The sequence below is a fragment of the Gallinula chloropus genome, assembly GCF_964237585.1.
Source record: "Gallinula chloropus genome assembly, chromosome: 8".
Lineage (NCBI taxonomy): Eukaryota > Metazoa > Chordata > Aves > Gruiformes > Rallidae > Gallinula > Gallinula chloropus.
The window spans coordinates 393,212-410,909 of NC_140093.1; the positions used below are offsets into that span (position 1 = coordinate 393,212).

General features: G+C 59.5%; 2 protein-coding genes across 2 annotated transcripts; one reads left to right on the forward strand and one right to left on the reverse strand.

Annotated features, from left to right (window-relative positions):
• Window positions 1-5,550: 5,550 nt before the first annotated feature.
• SERP1 (stress associated endoplasmic reticulum protein 1) lies at window positions 5,551-6,264 on the reverse strand. The gene is made up of 3 exons (XM_084267431.1): window positions 6,098-6,264; window positions 5,939-6,014; window positions 5,551-5,755 (listed from the first exon to the last, which is right to left on the reverse strand). Exons 1-3 carry the CDS (start codon window positions 6,179-6,181, stop codon window positions 5,715-5,717), a joined length of 201 nt encoding a protein of 66 aa, XP_084123557.1. The 5' UTR covers window positions 6,182-6,264; the 3' UTR covers window positions 5,551-5,714.
• Window positions 6,265-6,482: 218 nt separating this feature from the next.
• Window positions 6,483-17,589, forward strand: EIF2A (eukaryotic translation initiation factor 2A; the record flags this gene model as incomplete). Its single annotated transcript, XM_084267413.1, has 14 exons — window positions 6,483-6,510; window positions 7,515-7,584; window positions 7,884-7,958; window positions 8,519-8,637; window positions 9,603-9,702; window positions 10,075-10,157; window positions 11,012-11,085; window positions 11,228-11,372; window positions 12,174-12,290; window positions 13,765-14,336; window positions 15,567-15,683; window positions 16,289-16,417; window positions 17,292-17,357; window positions 17,441-17,589. 14 exons carry the CDS (start codon window positions 6,483-6,485, stop codon window positions 17,504-17,506), a joined length of 1,761 nt encoding a protein of 586 aa, XP_084123539.1. The 3' UTR covers window positions 17,507-17,589.
• Between the last annotated feature and the right edge of the window lie 109 nt (window positions 17,590-17,698).

Below are 17,698 nucleotides of genomic sequence, written 5' to 3' on the forward strand. Positions count from 1 at the left end.
GTGTAACTAAACTCAGTAGCACTTTTTTCCTCAGGGAGCCAGTGTGAGGCCAGAGCCATAACTGCTGCTTCTGCACCGTCATCCTGAGGCCATCAGTGACCCTCTGGGTTTTTGTTTTGCACTGAGGCATAGATTACCCTTGGGTGGTGTGCTGGTGGTGTTCAGACAGCTCGGTGTGTGTGAAACCCAGGAACCTCCTGAGAAACACCCGCTCGAGCAGGCGGCACAGGAGGAGCCTTTCCAGGCAGGTGCTGTGGGCACAGCCCCGAGCACCCATCCCTGTGTGCTGCAGCACAGTCCTCCTGCCCGAGCCCCTGTCCTCAGGTGTTTGGTGCCTTCTCCCTGTGCCTGTCTGGCTCTGGCCAGGTTTGTGCTAGGTAAAATGAAACAGAAGCAGCAGCATTGGAAGCCACAAGTTCTGGTGTCTTCGGATCCTGAGGGAGCATCCTCGCCCCGTGTTCCGGAACCGATGCTCCAGCATCACAGCCTCCAGGTGAGGACAGGTCACAGCGCGGTTCGAAAAAAGCTGTGTCCATCTCTTTTATATATATATGTGTGTGTATTACACTAACATGATCTTGATTTGTAGGTTGGTGCTCTTGGCCTGCTGCTGTGACTCCTGTGGTGAAACCAGAGCTCTGCAGGCAAATTCAAAGGTATTTCAGCAGCTCTGTGTCTCTCTGCTCCAGCGTGACCCATAGCTCCCTCCAGCTATACAGCAGGGATGCAGCTGGTAAGGGAAGTCAGATGCTGGGGGACTTGGGGGTACAGAATCCTTCAGCTGATTAATGGGTTAAAACTTCCTGGGGGGAAGGCTGTAGCTGTCAGTTCGTTCCTACAGCGTGAAATGGGAAGGAGAGGTTTGAAAGGCAGCTGTGGTGTTTGTGTCCTGCTGAGGGTGGAAGCAGAGCAGCCAGCCAGCCAGGGGCTGGTCCCGAGCGCATCCGTGTCTCAGGAGCTGGTGTCTGAGCATCTCCCGCTCCTGCAGCACTCGTGTCTAGAGTCGCCTTGGTGTGAACTCCGCCCCGCAGCGCCAGCCCCGTCCCCTGGTGTGGGGCTGTTCTGGGGACGTGTCGAGCGCTCAGACAGCGCGCTGAGAATCAGGGGCGGAACAAAGAGTAACTGCTGCTGTGAGAAATCCTTTGTTTGGCTCGGCTCCTGCTGGGTTCGGGTTTGGGGGTTAGTTTTCTGCTGGGGCAGGTGCCCTGCAGCTCAGCGCGCTGTGCGGAACCCGGAGCTGGCAGCAGCGGCTCTGTGAGCTGCCGTTGCTGCCCGAGGCTGCTCGGGCAGGGAAGGGGGTGGCTGCTGCTCAAGGCAGAACAGCACCTCAGCGGTACTGGAGGTTTGATTTTGGGGAGGGGGACAAAGGCGCGCTGAGAACTGCTGTGTTACTGCCGGGCTGGGTGGCTGCTGCGCCGCTTTGTGTGCGCGCTCAGTCAGCTCCCGCTGCCCTCAGCCGCCTTTGTGCGACAGCAACACCGGCACCAGGCGGCTGCCTGTTGGCGTTTGCAGTGCGCGGCTGGGAGATGGAGCTGGGGGTGTGTGTGTGTGTGTGTGAGAGAGGCCGGGCGCTGGAGCTGTGTGCTCCGGCTCTGGTGCTGCTCTGGGTCTGGCGCAGCCGTGCCGGGTGCTCCATGTCGGCTCGCCGCCTGGGCGTGCTCCCCGGGGACTGCGGCAGGGTGCTGGGGAGAGCGAGGGAGGCCGCAGCCGTGGTGCCTGCGGCACGCCGGCCCCGCAGCGGTGACAGCGGGCGTGAGGCGGCTCTGGGTCAGTGCCGGAGGATGCCGGGAAGGGATACAAACAATGGGGGATGCAGGGGAAATGCCTAATGCGGAGAGCCCGCAATGCCGGCCTGAGGGGAGAAGGCGGGTTCTGCACAGCACCGGGGCCGCTTTAACCTGTCTCGGTGGAGGGCCCGGCCGGGGAGCCCCGGTCCCGGTGCCCGCTGGCCTCGGCCCGGCGAGGGCTGGACCAGGGAGGAGCGGGGAGCGAAGGGCAGCGAGCCCCGAGGCAGAAGCTCCGTCGGGCCCCTGGGCTGGGCAGCCGGGGCCGGGACGGCTGCTGCCCGGGAAGGGTCGAGGCTCCCGGCGCCGCTGCCCGCTCGGGCGCTGCGGCGGGGCTGGGCCGGGCCCCGGCGCCCGCAGGCGCTGAGCTGCCCGGCAGTGGCGGCCGCCGGCCACAGGGCGGCGCAGCGCAGCGGGCGGGGCGCGGCCTGTGCCCGGGCGAGGCGAGCGGGAGCCCGGGACGCCGCCCTGGGGGCTTCGCGCCGCAGCTCCCGGTGCTGCAGCCGGTGCCGCTGCCCGCCCGGCCCGGCCGCTGCCGGCGGGGTCCCCGCCCCGCGCTCTCGGCCGCCCCTTCGCTGCGGGGCCGGGACGTGGCCTCACGGCCGGCCCGGGGGAGGCTCCCGGAGGACAAAGCCGGGGCTGCGCGAGGAGCGGCAGCTCCTCCCCGGACGCGGGTTGGGCTCTGCCGGCGCTCCGGGCCCGTCCCGCGGCGCAGCGCCGGCTGCGGCTGCCGGGGAACGAGGAGCTGCAGCCCCACGGGAAGGGAACCAACCCGGGGCCGGCTGCCCCCGCGGGAGCCGCCCCGGCCCGGCCCCCCCCGCCTGCCCCGGCCCCGCTGCCGCTCGCCCGGGGGCTCTCGCCGAGGACGGAGACTCGGCCGTGTCCCTCGGGCCGCTCCTCAGGGTCTGATCACCCGCACAGGTTAAAATAACGGGGGCTCCCTGTGGTTACACGCAGTTTCTCATGTTTCAGTGGGTGCTGCCCGGGCTCCGTCCTGTTCGTGAGGTCCCCAGAGCCTCCTGTGCCCCGGCTGGGCAGCCCCTGCCCGTCACACTGACTGCAGCCCTGGGCTGGGCTCTGGCCCATTCCCAGCCGTGTTGTGCTGGGACCTCACCCCCCTGGCAATGCTCTTTCCAAGCCTGGCCTCTGCTGGGACAGCCCCATGGGCCTGGTGGGTCAGTGGGGCTCAGTTTCCCCCCCCATCCCCTTGCCCAGCCCCGACTTCACCAGCTGCCCTGTGAGGCCACAATGTGAGGGCCCAAGTTGAGATAAGCTGCTGTCCCCTCCTCCAGCGTGTTTCAGTGCTCCCTACCCTGAGCCTCTTGCACCGGCAGCTCATTGGCCTCCCTGTGCAGCCCCAGAAGGGCACCCGCTACCCGCAGAGCCCAGAAACAGGGCTCAGAAACTGGGCTCTTCCCTTTTCAACCTGCACAGCTGCACCTTCCTAAGCACAGGGAGTCTACTCTAGGGAGCCAAAGGAAGTTTCTAGACCTTTCATGTGCTGAAATCAAGTTCTTTCCCTGTGCAACGCAAAGGTTCTGTCAAATAAAGGCACGTTGCCAGGAAGGAACAAGCTAGGGCACCGGCGTCCCCTGGGCTGTCACCTTGGAGCCAGCCCCAGATGGTGCAGGTTCTGGAGATAACGTGCACGTGCCTCGGGCCTCAGCGAGGTCACCGACCGCTGTGTCCTCTCCCTGCCCCAAAATGCCAAAGGTGCCTCTGCTGCCTGGCCAGTCCCGTGCTGTGGGACTGCGGGGACACAGCAGAAGCAGGGAGACGGGTGCTTGGGCTGCTGGGCACAGAGAGCACAGAGGCCCCTCGGTGCGCAGCTCCGGCAGCGTATCCCTTTGCCGTATCCCTCCTGCAGCTGCTTCCCTGGCGTTCGGTGCCACCTCACCCACGGAACCACCTCGCTCCTGTTGCGCCAGCTCCCCAGGCAGCTGTGAGCCACGGCTCCTTCTGCCTTGTGCAACCGCCTGCTCTTGGCTGCAGCTGCTGTCACCACCCCCGGAACGTTCTGGTTCCGAGCCAGCGGCGCTTTGCAGGTGGCACCAAACGGCGTGAGAGAGGCCAGCGCTGAGCCCGCTGCCGGCCGGGGAGCGCTGCTGGTGCTGCACCAGCACCACGAGCAGCCGCTGTGCGCCCCGTCCCTCGCACGGGGTGCCCCTGCTCTGTTCCTGACCCAGGAGTGCTGGTGGCGCAGGGACTGTGCCAAGCTGATGCGCAGGCAAAGCGCCACGGCCACCCATGCGCCTTCTGCCAAAGCAAATCCCGGCTCTGTCCCCAGACCGGGGCTACAGCCTGCTGGAGGATCGGGCCCTGCAGCCCCCGCAAAGCTGCGCCGGCAGCACTGACCCTGCTCTGTGTCCCCAGGACCGCAGTGTGGAGGCACAGGGAGCAGCACTGGGGAGCCCCCCCCCCAGCCCACGGCTCAGCAGCACCATGGCAGGGGCCCGGTCTGGCCCCCTGAACAAGGGCTCCTGTGGCAAAGGGCTCTACTCAGGGGGACGAAGCCGATTAAGCACGAGGGGAGCGGGCTCGTTTTGGCACCCAGTAAGGCACCGTTTGGCCAAGCTCGAACCAGACAGGACTCACGTTTGAAAAGAACTTTATTTAAAGCCAGAGGCGATACATAACCCCCACCCCCCACCCCCCCACCCCACTTACAACACACGAGCGCCCCAGGACCGCGCGCTGCCTGGCGCGGCTGGGGCCGGGGCGCGCTCTCGGCCGCGCCGGCTCACACCAGCCCCGCAGACTTCAAAGGGAAACGTGACAATTCATACCAAGGGGCTGCTCCTTCCCAGCGAACAGGCATCTAGCTCGGCCCTACACAGACACTGTTCCTGCTGCTTCTAGTGGAACCAGGCTGTAATTTGTCTTAGAAACAGACCTTCCCTTAGCAAGTGCGCACGACAGCGGGTGGACGTCGGGCTGCCTTGGTCACCACGACAGAGAGCACGAGGCCCGCAGCGCAACACCCAGGGAGCGACAAGCCCTCGGCAGCAGCGTTCCCCTCCGTGGCCTCAAGTTACAGCCGTCTAGGGACGTTAAGGAGGGGTTTTCCTCTGCCTTTTCCTTTTCTTCCGCGTCGCTAAGAAGGAACAGCCATCGCCCGTAGGGAAGCAGCTCAGCACTGCACCCACCGTCGGAGGAAACAAGATTGGAAGCGGGATTTACCTTGAACAGGATTAAACAGACATTGCGAGACACAGCACGCGGCCGAGGCCGCCCCGGGAAGCAGAGCTGCGGGCGGGAGGGGCAGGGCCCCGGTACCTGCGCCGGACACTCCCGTACAGCACGCAACGAGCTAGGACTGTCCGCGGGAGGGTGTCCAGGGAGCGTCGGCCGCGCAGCCGCGGCCCCGGCGAGCCAGCGGCGCCGGCCCCAGCCGCTCCTGAGGCTGCAGCGTCGCGGTGCGTCGGGAAGAGCCGCCGCTGGGTCTCGCTGGCTCCGGGCAGGCGGCGCCGCTACCGCTACACAAACAAGCACTCCGGGGTCGTTAGGGCGGGAGGCGCAGGGGGTCGGGCGCGGGGAGCGCTAACGCACTGCCACATGCTGCAGCGACACTACTCCAGGCGTGCGGGGGGGGGGACGAGCCGCGGGGCCGGGGCCCGGGCATGCTGCGGCGCGGCGGGGGCGCGGGGGGCTCCGTGCGTGTCCCCGCCCCGGGCTCGGCCGCTGCCGGCTCGGCGGGCGCCGGGAGCAGGTGAACGTACCTAGGGAGGCGCGGCCGGGGCTTCGCCGAATAAGCGGGTCCACGAGCGGAGATCAACAGTGTAAGTTTATTGCTTTATACATGTGGTGCTGGTCAAGGCACTGCGGCACGGGCTAGGGAGCTCGGAATGACTCGTGCGGGGCCCCGCGGCGCGGCGCGGCCGCGGCCGGCGCCGGGAGGCCCGGACAGTCCATGGCGGCGCGGCCGGCGCCTCACATGCCCATCCGGATGCTCTGGATGATCTGGAAGATGGCTGCAAGAGAGCGCAGGGGGCGAGGGCGGCGCTCGCCGGGCGGCCCGGGGAGCGGGAGGGGAGGGGAACGGAAGGGGAAAGGGGAGGGGAGGGGAGGGGAAGGGCTCCCCGCCGGGCCCGGGGCGCGCGGGGGCTCCCGGCGGGGCCCTCCCGCCCGCCCTCCCGCCCGCCCGCGCCGCTTACCTGACCCGCAGACCACGAAGATGAAGAGCGCCAGCAGCCAGGGCCCGACCGACGCCTTCTCCTCCGGGGCCGTCCTCTGCGGGCACAGCAGCGCCGTCACGCCGGCCCGCCCGCCCGCCGCCCGCCCGGCCCCCGCCGCGCCGCCCGCGCCCCCCGCACCGAGGTCTTGGCGACGTTCCCGCGCTGCGTGATGTTCTTGCTGTGCTTCTCGTTGGCCATGCGGATGCGCTGCTTGGCCACCATGGCGCGGCCGCTGCCGATCGGCTGCTCGGCCCCGCGCGCCGCCTGCCAGCGTCAGCACCGCGCGGCGCCGCCCGCCGGAAGCGCGCGCCGGACCCCCCCCCGCCCCGGCCCCGCCCCCGGCCCCGCCCCCGGCCCCGCCGCCGCCGCCAACCCGCGCGCGCGCGGCCCCCCGCGCTTCCGGGGCAGCGGGCGCCGCGTCACGTGCCGGCGGCCCCGCCCCCGGCCCTGCTCGACGTGGACGTCCCTGGGCCGCCGCTGCCGCCGCTCACCCGGAAGCGGAAGTGGGACTCGCCGCGCTGTCATGGCGCCCCCCGCGCCGCTGCTGGCAGGTGCGTGGGGCTGGGGCCGAGCGGCCGCCGCGGCGGGGCTGGGGCGGGGGCCGGGGCCGGGCGGTGGGGCCGGGGCTGGGGCTGCGCCGGGCGGCCCGGGGCGGATTCTTGCCCGGCCCGCGCTCCGCGGGGCGCGGCGGAGCCCGGCGCCCTCCGCTCCTCCCGCCGGGCCCGGGCCCTGCTGCGCTCCCGGGGCCGGGCAGGGCCGCGCTCGGCCCGCGGCCGGGCCCTGCTCCAGCGGGCACCGCTCCCCGCCCCGTCCCTTCCCCGCCCGAGCGGCCGGCGGGCCCCGCGGGAGGGGGCGCGGGCTGGGGCCGGGCCGGGCGGCCCCCGGCGCTCCCAGGGCGCGGGGACCGTCCCGGCGCGGCCGCCGATCATCTCGCAGCGGGGCTCGCAGCCCGCCTCGGCGGCGCTCCGTGCGGCCCCTGGCGGAGCCCCCCCGCGCGGTCCCGGGCGCGGTGGGTGCGCGGGTGCCGCTGCCCAGCGCGGGGGGGCTGCGCTCCGCGCCGTGACCTGCCCGAGCCTGGGCCCGGTTCCTGCGGGGCTCGGGAGCACCAGCCCTTCGGGGCGAGGGGCCCTCCCGCCCCCTTCCTTGCACGGTGCTCCAGGCCGTCCTGCAAGGCCCAGCCAGGCTCCTGACTTGCGGTACCCAGTGCAGGGGGGCAGGCAGGGGGCTCAAACTGCAACCCAGGAGAAGCTTTTACTGCAGAACTGGACATGGGGACAGGCTGCCCAGAGAGGCCGAGGGTCTCTGTCCTCAGCAGCCTGTGCCTCGTTGGAGCTGCTGGGCTGATAGGTCAGGGCAGCTCTGCCCCTTCGCTGCCCCTGCCCTGCGCTCCAGTCCCGCTGCTGCCGTGGCTGAAGCCGGGTGTCCTGCACAGGTTCCCTTCCAAATTCCTGTCACAGCCCTCTCACCTCTACCCTGAAGCCTGGGGGTGTGGAGTGTGTGCAGGGGGTTTGAGCGGCTGCGGGAGCCTGAGGCGGGTGTCTGTTTGTCCCTGCAGTGCGAGGCAGCGAAGGGCTGTACATGGTGAACGGGCCCCCGGCCTTCACAGAGAGCTCGGCGTTCCAGAGGTACTGTCACTGCCACGGGCTCCCATCCCTGGTGCAGCAGTTTGCTGCCCTCCAGAAGTGAAAAACGCGTCCAGAGAAGTGAACTTTGTCTTGCTGTCAGTAGCTCAGACACCTGGTGGGTTTGAGGGCGTTGCTCTTGCCCGGGTGACCATGGCTGGCCAAGGGCAGAGGGGTGGCTCCGTTACAAGGTGCTGCTCTGGAGCAGGGCAGGAAAACCCTGTGCTGCTTTTTGGGTTTGTGAGAAGTGCCTCACTGTGTGCAGGTGTTTGAACACTGACCTGCTTTTCTTCTTTCCTTAGGGACTCTGGGAAAAACTGCAAAGCTGTTGCCTTCAGCAAGGACGGTTCCCTCTTTGCCTGGTGCAACGGAGAAAAGTTGGTGCATTTTATTCACTAAATCACTGAGTTTATGGTACAGACACTGGAGCAGTTCTGCCCTTGTCTCTGTGCAGGCTGCTGCTTTTAATGCAAGCATCTGCACGTGGCTTGGTTTTGCACTGTTTGCAGCAGTGGCTTTGTTCCCTGACTGTACCATGAGATACTTGCTGTCTCTCTCATACTTTTAATGCACCCATTAATCTGGATATGCCTCACTGGGGGGGTTTGCTGGCTGTTGCACAGCTCTAGCACTGTGGAAGCGTGGGTGGGTTCTGTCTCACCTGCAGTCCAGAGGTCAGATGTCACAGGTACAACGTGTGATGTGCTCTGACTGGTGCTGTCGCTGGGTTTCCATCACACTCGGGTCTGGTGGCTCTGGCCTGACCAGAATCTGGACAGGGTGAAAACGTGCTCTGGAAAAGGCTCCCTAAATCAGGAGAGAACGAAGCTGTCCTGATTGCAGTACATTGGCCAGACTTGGAACAGGTCTGGAAGAGTCTCACAGTGACAAGCCACCGTGGCTGCTAATTAACCGTTCTGGTGTCTTTTGGTTCCAGGGTGAACGTTGTCAATGTCACCAGTGCCAAGTGGCTGCGCTCCTTTGACCTTCCCAAGGTGGTTTGCCTTGGATTCTCTCCACAGAATACCATCCTGGCAACGTGGGAGGCCTACACCAGTGAGTACTGCAGGGGTGGCTGTGTGTGCTGACCTGGCTCACAGCTGTCTGATTCCTGGTCACTGCAGCTGCTTAGTGCCCAGGGGAGCAGCGTGGCTGCTGTGCAGAGAGTTAAGGGGGTAACCAAGCCTGTAGAGGGGCAGGGAGGGTGCCTCCTCCTGGAAGCAGCTGGTGTCAGCCACTCCTGCAGACACTCAATCAGAGTGTGAGCACTAATTGCCCAGTGAAGGCAGCCACGTGTTTGTAACGCTGCTGTGAGGAGCCTGGTCAGTGAGCCCTGTGTGCTGCTGAGTGGGCAGGAGGCTGTGTGCTGCCCCGAGCAGCCCCGGCCCCACGCAGGGCTGGGCTGGGCTGGCTGGGGCGTTCTCCAGTGCCCGGGGGGCTTTATTCTCCCCTCTGCCCCCCTGGGGTTTGGACAGCCCCAGGCTCATCCAGGGCATGAAACGTGCATTCCTTGGATGGAAAGAGCTGGCTATACGCTGAGTGTGTCAGGTTGCAGGGTAAGTCCAGGCAGCACACCTGACAGAACCGATGCCAGCTGTGGACTGGGAGCGCTGGTAGGGGGGTCTGGTTTGAACTGGGGATGGAAACAGGTGGGCTGCAGTGTCCAGAGCGAGTCAAAGGGTGCAGGGGGTTTAAAACTGGTACAGCTGCAGCGTGGTGGACAAAACCATCACGTTCCTGAGAGAGCAAAAGGCAGGAGAGGTGAGTGTCCCCTGCTGCCTGCCAGGGACGGCGTTTGGTTTCCGTGGGTGTGGGAAGCCTGTCCTAGTGCTGGTGGCCCTTGGAGTGGGAGCAGAACCCTGTCCTTCCAAATGCCAGCTCTTTCTGTAGATTGAAAGGCTTAGGTTAATAGCTAAAGCAATTAGCAACCCAGGGTGTAGTCCCTCTGGGGTGGGATGCTTCTTGTGGGGGGTGAGGCAGACCTGTCCCAGAGACCCCGCTGTAATCCCTCTCTCTTGCAGCTGCTAAGGATGGCTCGGCGGGGGTGCCCAACCTGCAGCTGCATGATCTGAAAACTGGAAAATGTTTAAAATCTTTCATCCAGAAAAAGACACAGAACTGGTAAATGGCTTTTCCAGGTGCTAATTGCTTGCAAAGAAATGTTTCCAAAGTCTGATCCAGGTCAGTAGAGCTGCTGGTGTGGCGCTGGCTCTCAAAATGCTGCCTGCCGCTCGCTGGAAGCAAGATTCTGTGCCCTTGGGTGTCTGTACCTGTGATCACCCTGTTCTTAGTGTACATTCACTGCCACTGTGTGCCACGGGGGAGGCTGGGGAGACAGCAGCTAAGTGCTGTGTGTCTTTTACTGCACAGATGTCATTTGGAAACATGAATCGCGCTTGACCTTGCTTGGCTTTTTTAAAGCCCAAGGAGGCAACGTCCCAGACTGGTGGAGATGAGCAGCGTCCAGTGGTTCTGACTCTTCTTTTCATGTAGGTGTCCGTGCTGGGCAGATGATGAGAGTGTTTGTGCCAGGAATGTGAACAATGAGGTGCACTTCTTCGAGAACAACAACTTCAGTACGCAAGTATTTCTGTATGACTCTTGCAGTGCAGTCTGTGTAGTGGCACCTTTTTGGGTGGGCTCTCTTTTGCTTTCAGGTTTTTTCCCTGATTTTGTGTGTGTTTGTTTTTGCTTCCTTTTAATTTGAAATATTTGAATTTGGAATCCAGAGTCACTCTGTTTTAATGAAGCACGTTTTCATTTTCCTGTTTGTCTTTTCAATGAGTTATCTAATATAAAACACATCTAATTTTCAGTTAGAGGCCCGATTCCTTATTGTTTCTCATGTATTGACATCCAGAAAATTATCAATAGACAACGTGATCAGTGATTACTTCTTTGGGTTGTTTGTATTCGGTCAGTGAAGTATTAAAAAATGACTCGTTAAAACCCGACATTGGTGGCAAAAGTGAAGCTTGAAGCTCATTTGGGTTTACTTCCCATCAAGGGAATTCACTATTAGTGGTAGGATATTTGGGGTGGTTTGTGTGCTGTTCAGCACAGACCAGGCTGGCACGGGGAGGGCTGCCCAGCGAGGGTTGTGTTGTCTGTGCCTCCCCAGTCAGCACAGGTCAGGTGAGGAGCGCTGTGCCTCGCTCGTAGCACGTGCTGCACCCCCATCGGGTCAGACACCCCGTGCCCCAGGGTTTCAGAGCCCGGCTCAGCTGGGTGCTGGTGCAAGTCAGAGTGGGTGGTGAAGTGGGGAGGTCGTGGCTGCCTACGAGGAGCCGTCCTTCACCGCTGCGCACGCTCGTGTCCGGTGCCCGTGGCACAGAGCTGTAGAAACACACAGTTCAGCAGCCTGGGCTGAGGTGGCTTGTCAGGGACCTCATCACTTGTGTGACAGGTGGCTTTTGTTTTGTTTTTGCAGATACTATTGCAAATAAACTGCACTTGCAAAAGGTTAATGATTTTGTGTTATCTCCAGGAGCACAGCCAACCAAGGTACTTCTGATGTTGTTTGCAGGGCTTTTTTCTTGGCTTTCTTCAAAGATCACTGTAAATTTTAGTACAGAGTGCTAATTTTCGATAGTGTGGGGTCTGTTCACTGCATCACCAGCAGTAAAATCTGATGGCTTGGTTTCAGGTGGCTGTGTATGTTCCAGGCAGTAAAGGAGCACCGTCCTTCGTCAGGCTCTACCAGTACCCCAACTTCGGTGGCCCTCAGTCTGCACTGGCCAATAAGAGTTTCTTCAAGGCTGACAAGGTGACAATGCTGTGGAACAAAAAAGGTATTGCAGCTGCAGGGTTAAACTCTTCTCTTCCCCCCCACTGGGGTTTAATGACTGTGTTTACCCTGGGGGTCTTACCCTGGCTGCTGCTCTCGTTCCTCGAGGTGCTGGTAACTTGCCTCTCTTGGCTCCCCTGGTTCTGTACATTGTGCTGGGAAATTTTGCAGTTGAATAGCAAACTCAAAGTGAATTTTGCATTCTGTGATGATCCTGTATTTAGACTGAGTGTAAGATTACACAAGGCTAGAAGCTGTTCTTAACCTGCTCAGTCCCGTGTGCGCAGGCGTGTAGCGGTTGGGATGGGTTGCACAGTCTGCTCTGGACTTTGCTCGTTCCCAACGAGCTGTTTCAGAACAACGTTGTGAGGCCCATCTCACCTCAGCCCACGTGGCTGGGGATACAGGAGGGCATCACGTGTGTGTGGAGACCACAGGTGGGCTCGCAGCCTGGGACAACACGGGCACACGTGCAAAAGCGGCTGATCAGGACGCTCAGCTCCTGCCGTAGCCAGGGGAACCTCTCTTCTGTGGCTGCAGAAGTGTGTTCTTCTCTCCATCCAAGGGTGAATGAATAGCCTTGGCTTACCCTTTCCATCTGAGGAAGGAAGATACTCATTCAGTTTGGGGTAATGTTGAGGGAAAATGGAGTTCAGAAGAGAATGCCACCAGCACCGTTGTGCAGGCAGCTAAGGGGAGTTCATAATCCAACGACTTTCTGTTTGTTCCTGCTAGTTTGAAGTAGTTTATACAATTTGCAGTAACTGTACTGAAATAACTGTGTGTCTGTCTGTCTGTCTGTTAGCCACTGCAGTGCTGGTAATAGCGAGCACAGAGGTTGATAAAACAGGAGCTTCCTACTATGGAGAGCAAACCCTGCACTACATTGCGACCAACGGGGAGAGTGTCGTCGTGCAGCTGCGTAAGTGGCTCCGAGGCTCTCACCAGCCTTTGTTTAATGCAGGGGGGGGTTGTCAGCATGATGAAGGAATCTTAAAAAAAGTGAAGTACTTGTAACAAAATCCTTTACCAGAACTTCTCCCTTTTTTAAAAAAACAGTCTGGAGTGAGGTGGGTTGTGGGTGGGTTTTTGTTGTTGTCTTTGGTATGCTGGTCACCTTAGTGCCCGTGGCAGAGTGTACATGTTTTCAGTTAGAATATGCAAATAGTGTGCTTGGGAGGGTGTCTGTGTCTGCAGGAGGGGACCTGTGTGTGGTTACTGAGGAAGCACCTGGACAACAGGGCCAGCTTAATGCCTGAGACACTAAAACAGGCAGGAGAGTCCGTTACCCAACAGAATAATCCTGTGTGTGCTTTTAAATGTGCAGTTGGTGCCATGACCCCAGCATGGGCACAGGGAGAGGGTGGATTTTTGAAGAATACTGGAAAATGGAGCCTGTATTTTGTATGGCAAAGCAGACAGAGCTCCAAGGCATGCAGACAAGCTGCCAGGGAGCAGCAAGTTGTTGCTCTTTTCAGCGTCTCCTTTGCACTGGAAGTCCCTTCATTCATTTCCCCTGTGGTGGTATCACAGGATCCTTTCACTCCTGAGTATCTTTTCACTCCTGAGTAGTTGCTGTTTGCTAGATGCCTGTCCCTCCTGGGGTTGAGGAGAGGCCAGTTGCATTTCACACTGGGGTGATGCAGGCTGGCTGTACGTGTCTCTCAGCTGTAGTGCTCAGTGAGGCAGTGCCTGCAGTTTGCTGCCCTCGCAGACCCCGAGGGAGTGAGTACTGTGCCCCCTTCCCTGGGGAAAACTAATCAGGGTCACAACTCGGTGTCTGGGACCCCTCTGGGAGTGCTTTCCTGGGCTGACAGCAGTGGCTGTTTACGACATCCTTATCAAACCTTCTTTGCCCTTTGAAATGCATCTTCGGTGCATAGGCAGCTCATCGTTCATGTTCATTTAATGTAGCTACTCCAGGAAAAAGCACACACTGGTATCTGTCTTTAAAACCACTTTCCCAACATCTCCCATGAGTAAGTGGTGCCTCAGTGGCAGGACATGCAATACTGCTTAGATTAAAAAAAGAGGAACCAGTATCCAGCTGGTATAAAGCTCCTGTTGCAGGCTTCCAGTGGGACAGTTTGGGAAGGTCCTGAGAGCTCACACTTCAGTCACCGGGGGGGACAAAGAAGGGCATTTTTTTCCATGAAAAACTTGTGCTTACTGTTAAGTGCTGATCAGACCCCGCAGGGGTGACTTGGGATGGCTGCAGTTCCTCTGCCCAACCTGGACTAAAATTGCCAGAAGACAAGGATGTTCTTCCTACCCCCATTGTTGGCAGGCTTAGTTAGTTAGATCACGGCACGAAGCCCAGAGCTGCTGTTGGTTTGATGCTTGCTCGCCCTGCAGAGCTGCAGTGTAACAGCAGCCGTGTGCTCTCCTCTCCCCAGCGAAGAACGGGCCTATCTATGATGTTGTGTGGAGCCCCAGCTCGGTGGAGTTCTGTGTGGTGTATGGCTTCATGCCTGCCAAAGCAACCGTCTTCAACCTCAGGTGCGACCCCGTGTTCGACTTCGGGACCGGCCCTCGCAACGCCGCCTACTACAGCCCCCAGGGACACATCCTGGTGCTGGCGGGCTTCGGCAACCTGCGGGGACAGATGGAGGTGTGGGACGTTAAGAACTACAGGCTCATCTCCAGGCCAGTGGCCTCGGACTCCACGTCCTTCGCCTGGTGTCCTGACGGGGAGCATATCGCCACGGCCACCTGCGCGCCCAGGCTGCGCGTCAGCAACGGCTACAAGATCTGGCACTACACCGGCTCCCTGCTGCACAGCTACGAGGTCCCGCCCAACGAGGAGATGTGGCAGGTCTTCTGGCAGCCCTGCTTGGACGGCGTGTTCCCCCCCAAAGCAGTGAAGTACCAGGCTGTTCCCAGTGAGCTGCCCGGTGCTGAGCCGAAGCCAGCGCCAGCCTACAGGCCCCCAGCCCTGCGGAACAAGCCTGTCACGAGTTCCAAGCTCGTAAGTGGAGTCTCGTGTAGGAACTGGAGGGTCTGGCCTCGGTGCTGTGCTGCTCTTTGCAGCTTGGCCTCAGATATGTGTGTATTTTTAGCAAGGGACCTGGAAGAGTGATCAGACTGGGAGTATGGTGGGATTTCTGGAGGGGTTTTCTTGGTCATCCTCTTTGCTCGCTGTGTGCATGAGTGTGTGCTGTGAAGGGAATTTCTGTGGCCCAAAGGCCACAGAGTCATTTGCAAACTCTGAAAACACTCCCTATGGCATGCACTGGGATGATGAATGGTTTGGTTGATGGTGAAACTGGGTGCTGAGGTTAAGATAGAAGCCTCTTTGCTGCGTGACCAATTTCCCACTCTGAGCCCAGCCAGGCTGGTGACTGACTCCTCCCAGCAGCTTTTCTTTTTTTGGTAAGTTTTCTTGCTGGAAAGAGGTTTAATTGTTAGCAAGTCACCTGCAGCCTAAACAGGATTCAGTGCAGTGACTGGATTACCAGTTTCTCTTCTGCAAGTTCTCAGAATAGGCAAATTCAACGATTGCACCCTTGGTGGTTTAAGTTTGAGCCTCGTGCTTTTGGGGGAAAGACTGCTGCTCAGCTAGTGGGGAACTGGGGGGTTGGACTCGATCTCTTGAGGCCCCTTCCAGCCCCCACAGCTCATGTTAGATTTCCCAAGCGATCAATAAGCAGAGGCTGTTAAGAAAACATGTTAAATAAAATAGTTCTGTTTACTCATATGGACAAGAAATTCTGTCATCTGCCTGGAAGCATACCAGCTCCTCAGTTAAGAGTTATCTCAAAAACCCCAACAGCCCCTGCTCCTCTTCACCTCCCACCCCATCTCCCCTCCAGTGACCTGTTTCCTTCCTTGTCCTGAGGAGCTCGAGTTAATAAGTTCCCAACAAAAGCAACAGGCCAAGCTGCAGTTGTTCTGTGCTGGTTTATCCCCTGAAATAGAAAGCATGGTGACTTTGTTATTTTACCAGATATCCATGAAATCTTAAGGACGTGCAGGATAATCCCACCCCAGCTTGAGAGTGGATGAGCCTGAAACCCATGTCACACTGTCTTTTGCTCCTCGAGAGATAAAGGGCTCATACGTCTGTGTGTGTGTGTCTGGTTTTCCTTCCTTTATGGTTCATCTTCATGTGTGGTGGGGCTTTGGGGCTTCACTGCTGGGTTTTCTGTGCCAACCAGGAGCACAGGTTTTGTGACTGTGAACTCTGTGTGTCCTGCAGCACGAGGACGAGCCGCCTCAGAACATGAAGCCGCAGTCGGGGAGCGGCGAGAGGCCACTCTCTAAAACAGCTCTCAAGAATCAGAGGAAGCACGAAGCCAAGAAAGCTGCTAAGCAGGTACTGAGTCCACATGGCCCTTCCCAGGGTTAGGGGAGAGGTGGGAACGGACTGGCAGCAGCTCAGGACTGCGAGGTAGATAGGAACTGGCTTTTGGCATCAGCCTTCCAATTCCTACAAACGTCTGAAGCCATAGCTCCTTTAAAGCAGTTTTTGGGGGGTTGTTTGGGGGCAGGGGGGAAGGGTTTTGGTTTGTTCGGGGGTTTTTTAGTTTCTAACACTGGTTTTGAGCCCTTTCTTTAACTTCAGAGACCATGAGCCAACAGGCTAATTGATAAAACACTTGGGTGTGTGTTTGTCCTGTCATCCTCACTGATGTTTCCCTGTGCTGTGTATGCTTGGGGTCCTGAAGTAGGAACTAAACAAGGGTGAGCTTGTGGCTTGTTACATAGAACCCTGTTCTCATGGGAAGTGCATATCTATGTATATACACACACACATGTATGGGGAGTGCAGAACATCGAGTCAGAGGCTGTGAGCCACACCAGCAGGCTGGTGAATGAAGAAATATTAAATGGGTCTCTTAAAATAATTAAAGATTTGGCTGCTTTTTCATTCCTTGCAGTCAAAGGTACGTTCCAGGTAACGTGCTCTTTTGTCTGCAGGAGGCCAGAGCTGATGCACAGCAGGACTCTGCACAGGCCCCAGCACCACAGAACACACCCCGGAGCGCCGCCCCTGCCGTCACCTCAGGAGATCCTGAAGTTGACAAGAAGATAAAGAATCTGAAAAAGGTGAGGGGGAGTCTTTGCTACCAAGCAGCTGGCTTCCCTCGGGCTGGGCTGCCGGACCCTCCCTCACGGCTGGGTGAGTGGAGCTCAGCAGGGTGCTGAGTACCCAGCCGGTGACTCCCTGAGTTTGTCAGCCAACTTCCTCTGCTTTTCTGCCTTTAAAACACTTGAGGTCGCCACTTGCCCAGGCTCCCAGAGATCTGCCCCGGGGTAGCAGTGGGTGTGCAGGGCAGGGGCACAGCTTGGGGCTGCTCACCATGAGAAGGCAGCTGTGTTGGCAGCTGCTTGGTGGGATCTGGGATCTGAGCAGGGACCCGTGCTGTGTGGCTCCAGTCTCCTCCCTGAGCCCTGAATGGTATGGATGTGCAGTCTGCTGCCAGCCTTGGAAATTCCTGGATTAAATGATGCCAGAAGGGAAGTTGGCAGGTTCAGGCTAGAGAATCTTTCCTGTTTCTGGGAGTCCATCAGGGCTTTTCTTGTCTTGGCTGCCTCCTGCTTTTCACAGTCTGTTTTGGGTTAATATTCCAGGCTTGCTGAGGAAAATGTGTGGTCAGGAGGGACTGGGGGGGGAGTAATTGTTTAATTTGGATGCAGCTGACCAGTGGGATAATGCATGGTGGTTGTTTCAGAGTGAGAAATGCTTCTCTAGGCTTTGTTCATGAAATAAATGTCTTTTATTGGTGGGAAATTCTGGATTGAGTGTCTGGAGATGCTTAAATGCAATGTGCCTGCCTTGGTGAGACCAGCTCCTGGCAGAGCAGGTGGGCCCAAGGGCAGGAACTTGTAAGGCTGTTTTCTGTGGTTTTGGCTCACCAAGATTTTCATGTTGGTCCTGGGGTTTTGTTTATTTGCTGATTTTTCTTTTTTTTTTTCCTAGAAACTAAAGGCAATTGAACAGCTGAAAGAGCAAGCAGCTGCTGGGAAGCAGCTGGAGAAGAATCAGGTACTGTCATGGTGTGTGCTGTTTGTTCCTGTTTCCTGGTGTAGGGAGCTGCACCCGTGACTCCTCCTCCTTTTCTGTTCTAGCTGGAGAAGATTCAGAAGGAAACTGCTCTCCTGCAGGAGCTGGAAGACCTAGAACTGGGTCTTTAGAGTGCGTGGAAATCCGGTGTGCTGTGACCACAGGTTTCCTGAAGAACAGTTTGTATTGGCTGGGCAACAATAAAAGGCTTTGGCAAAGGCCTGTGGCTGCCGAGCTCTGCAGCTGCCCTGGGCGGCCTTCCCCGGCTTCGTGGGGTGAGCCGGGGCCAGCGGCCTGCGCAGGGGGCAGGGGGAGCGGAGCGC

Bases quoted from the DNA above. Each gene is read 5' to 3' on its own strand.
- SERP1 (XM_084267431.1), bottom strand. From the start codon at position 6,181: ATGGTGGCCAAGCAGCGCATCCGCATGGCCAACGAGAAGCACAGCAAG. The intron at 6,015-6,097 runs GTGCGGGGGGCG...CTGTGCCCGCAG, and splicing joins GGAACGTCGCCAAGACCTCG to AGGACGGCCCCGGAGGAGAA. The intron at 5,756-5,938 runs GTAAGCGGCGCG...GCTCTCTTGCAG, and splicing joins CTTCGTGGTCTGCGGGTCAG to CCATCTTCCAGATCATCCAG.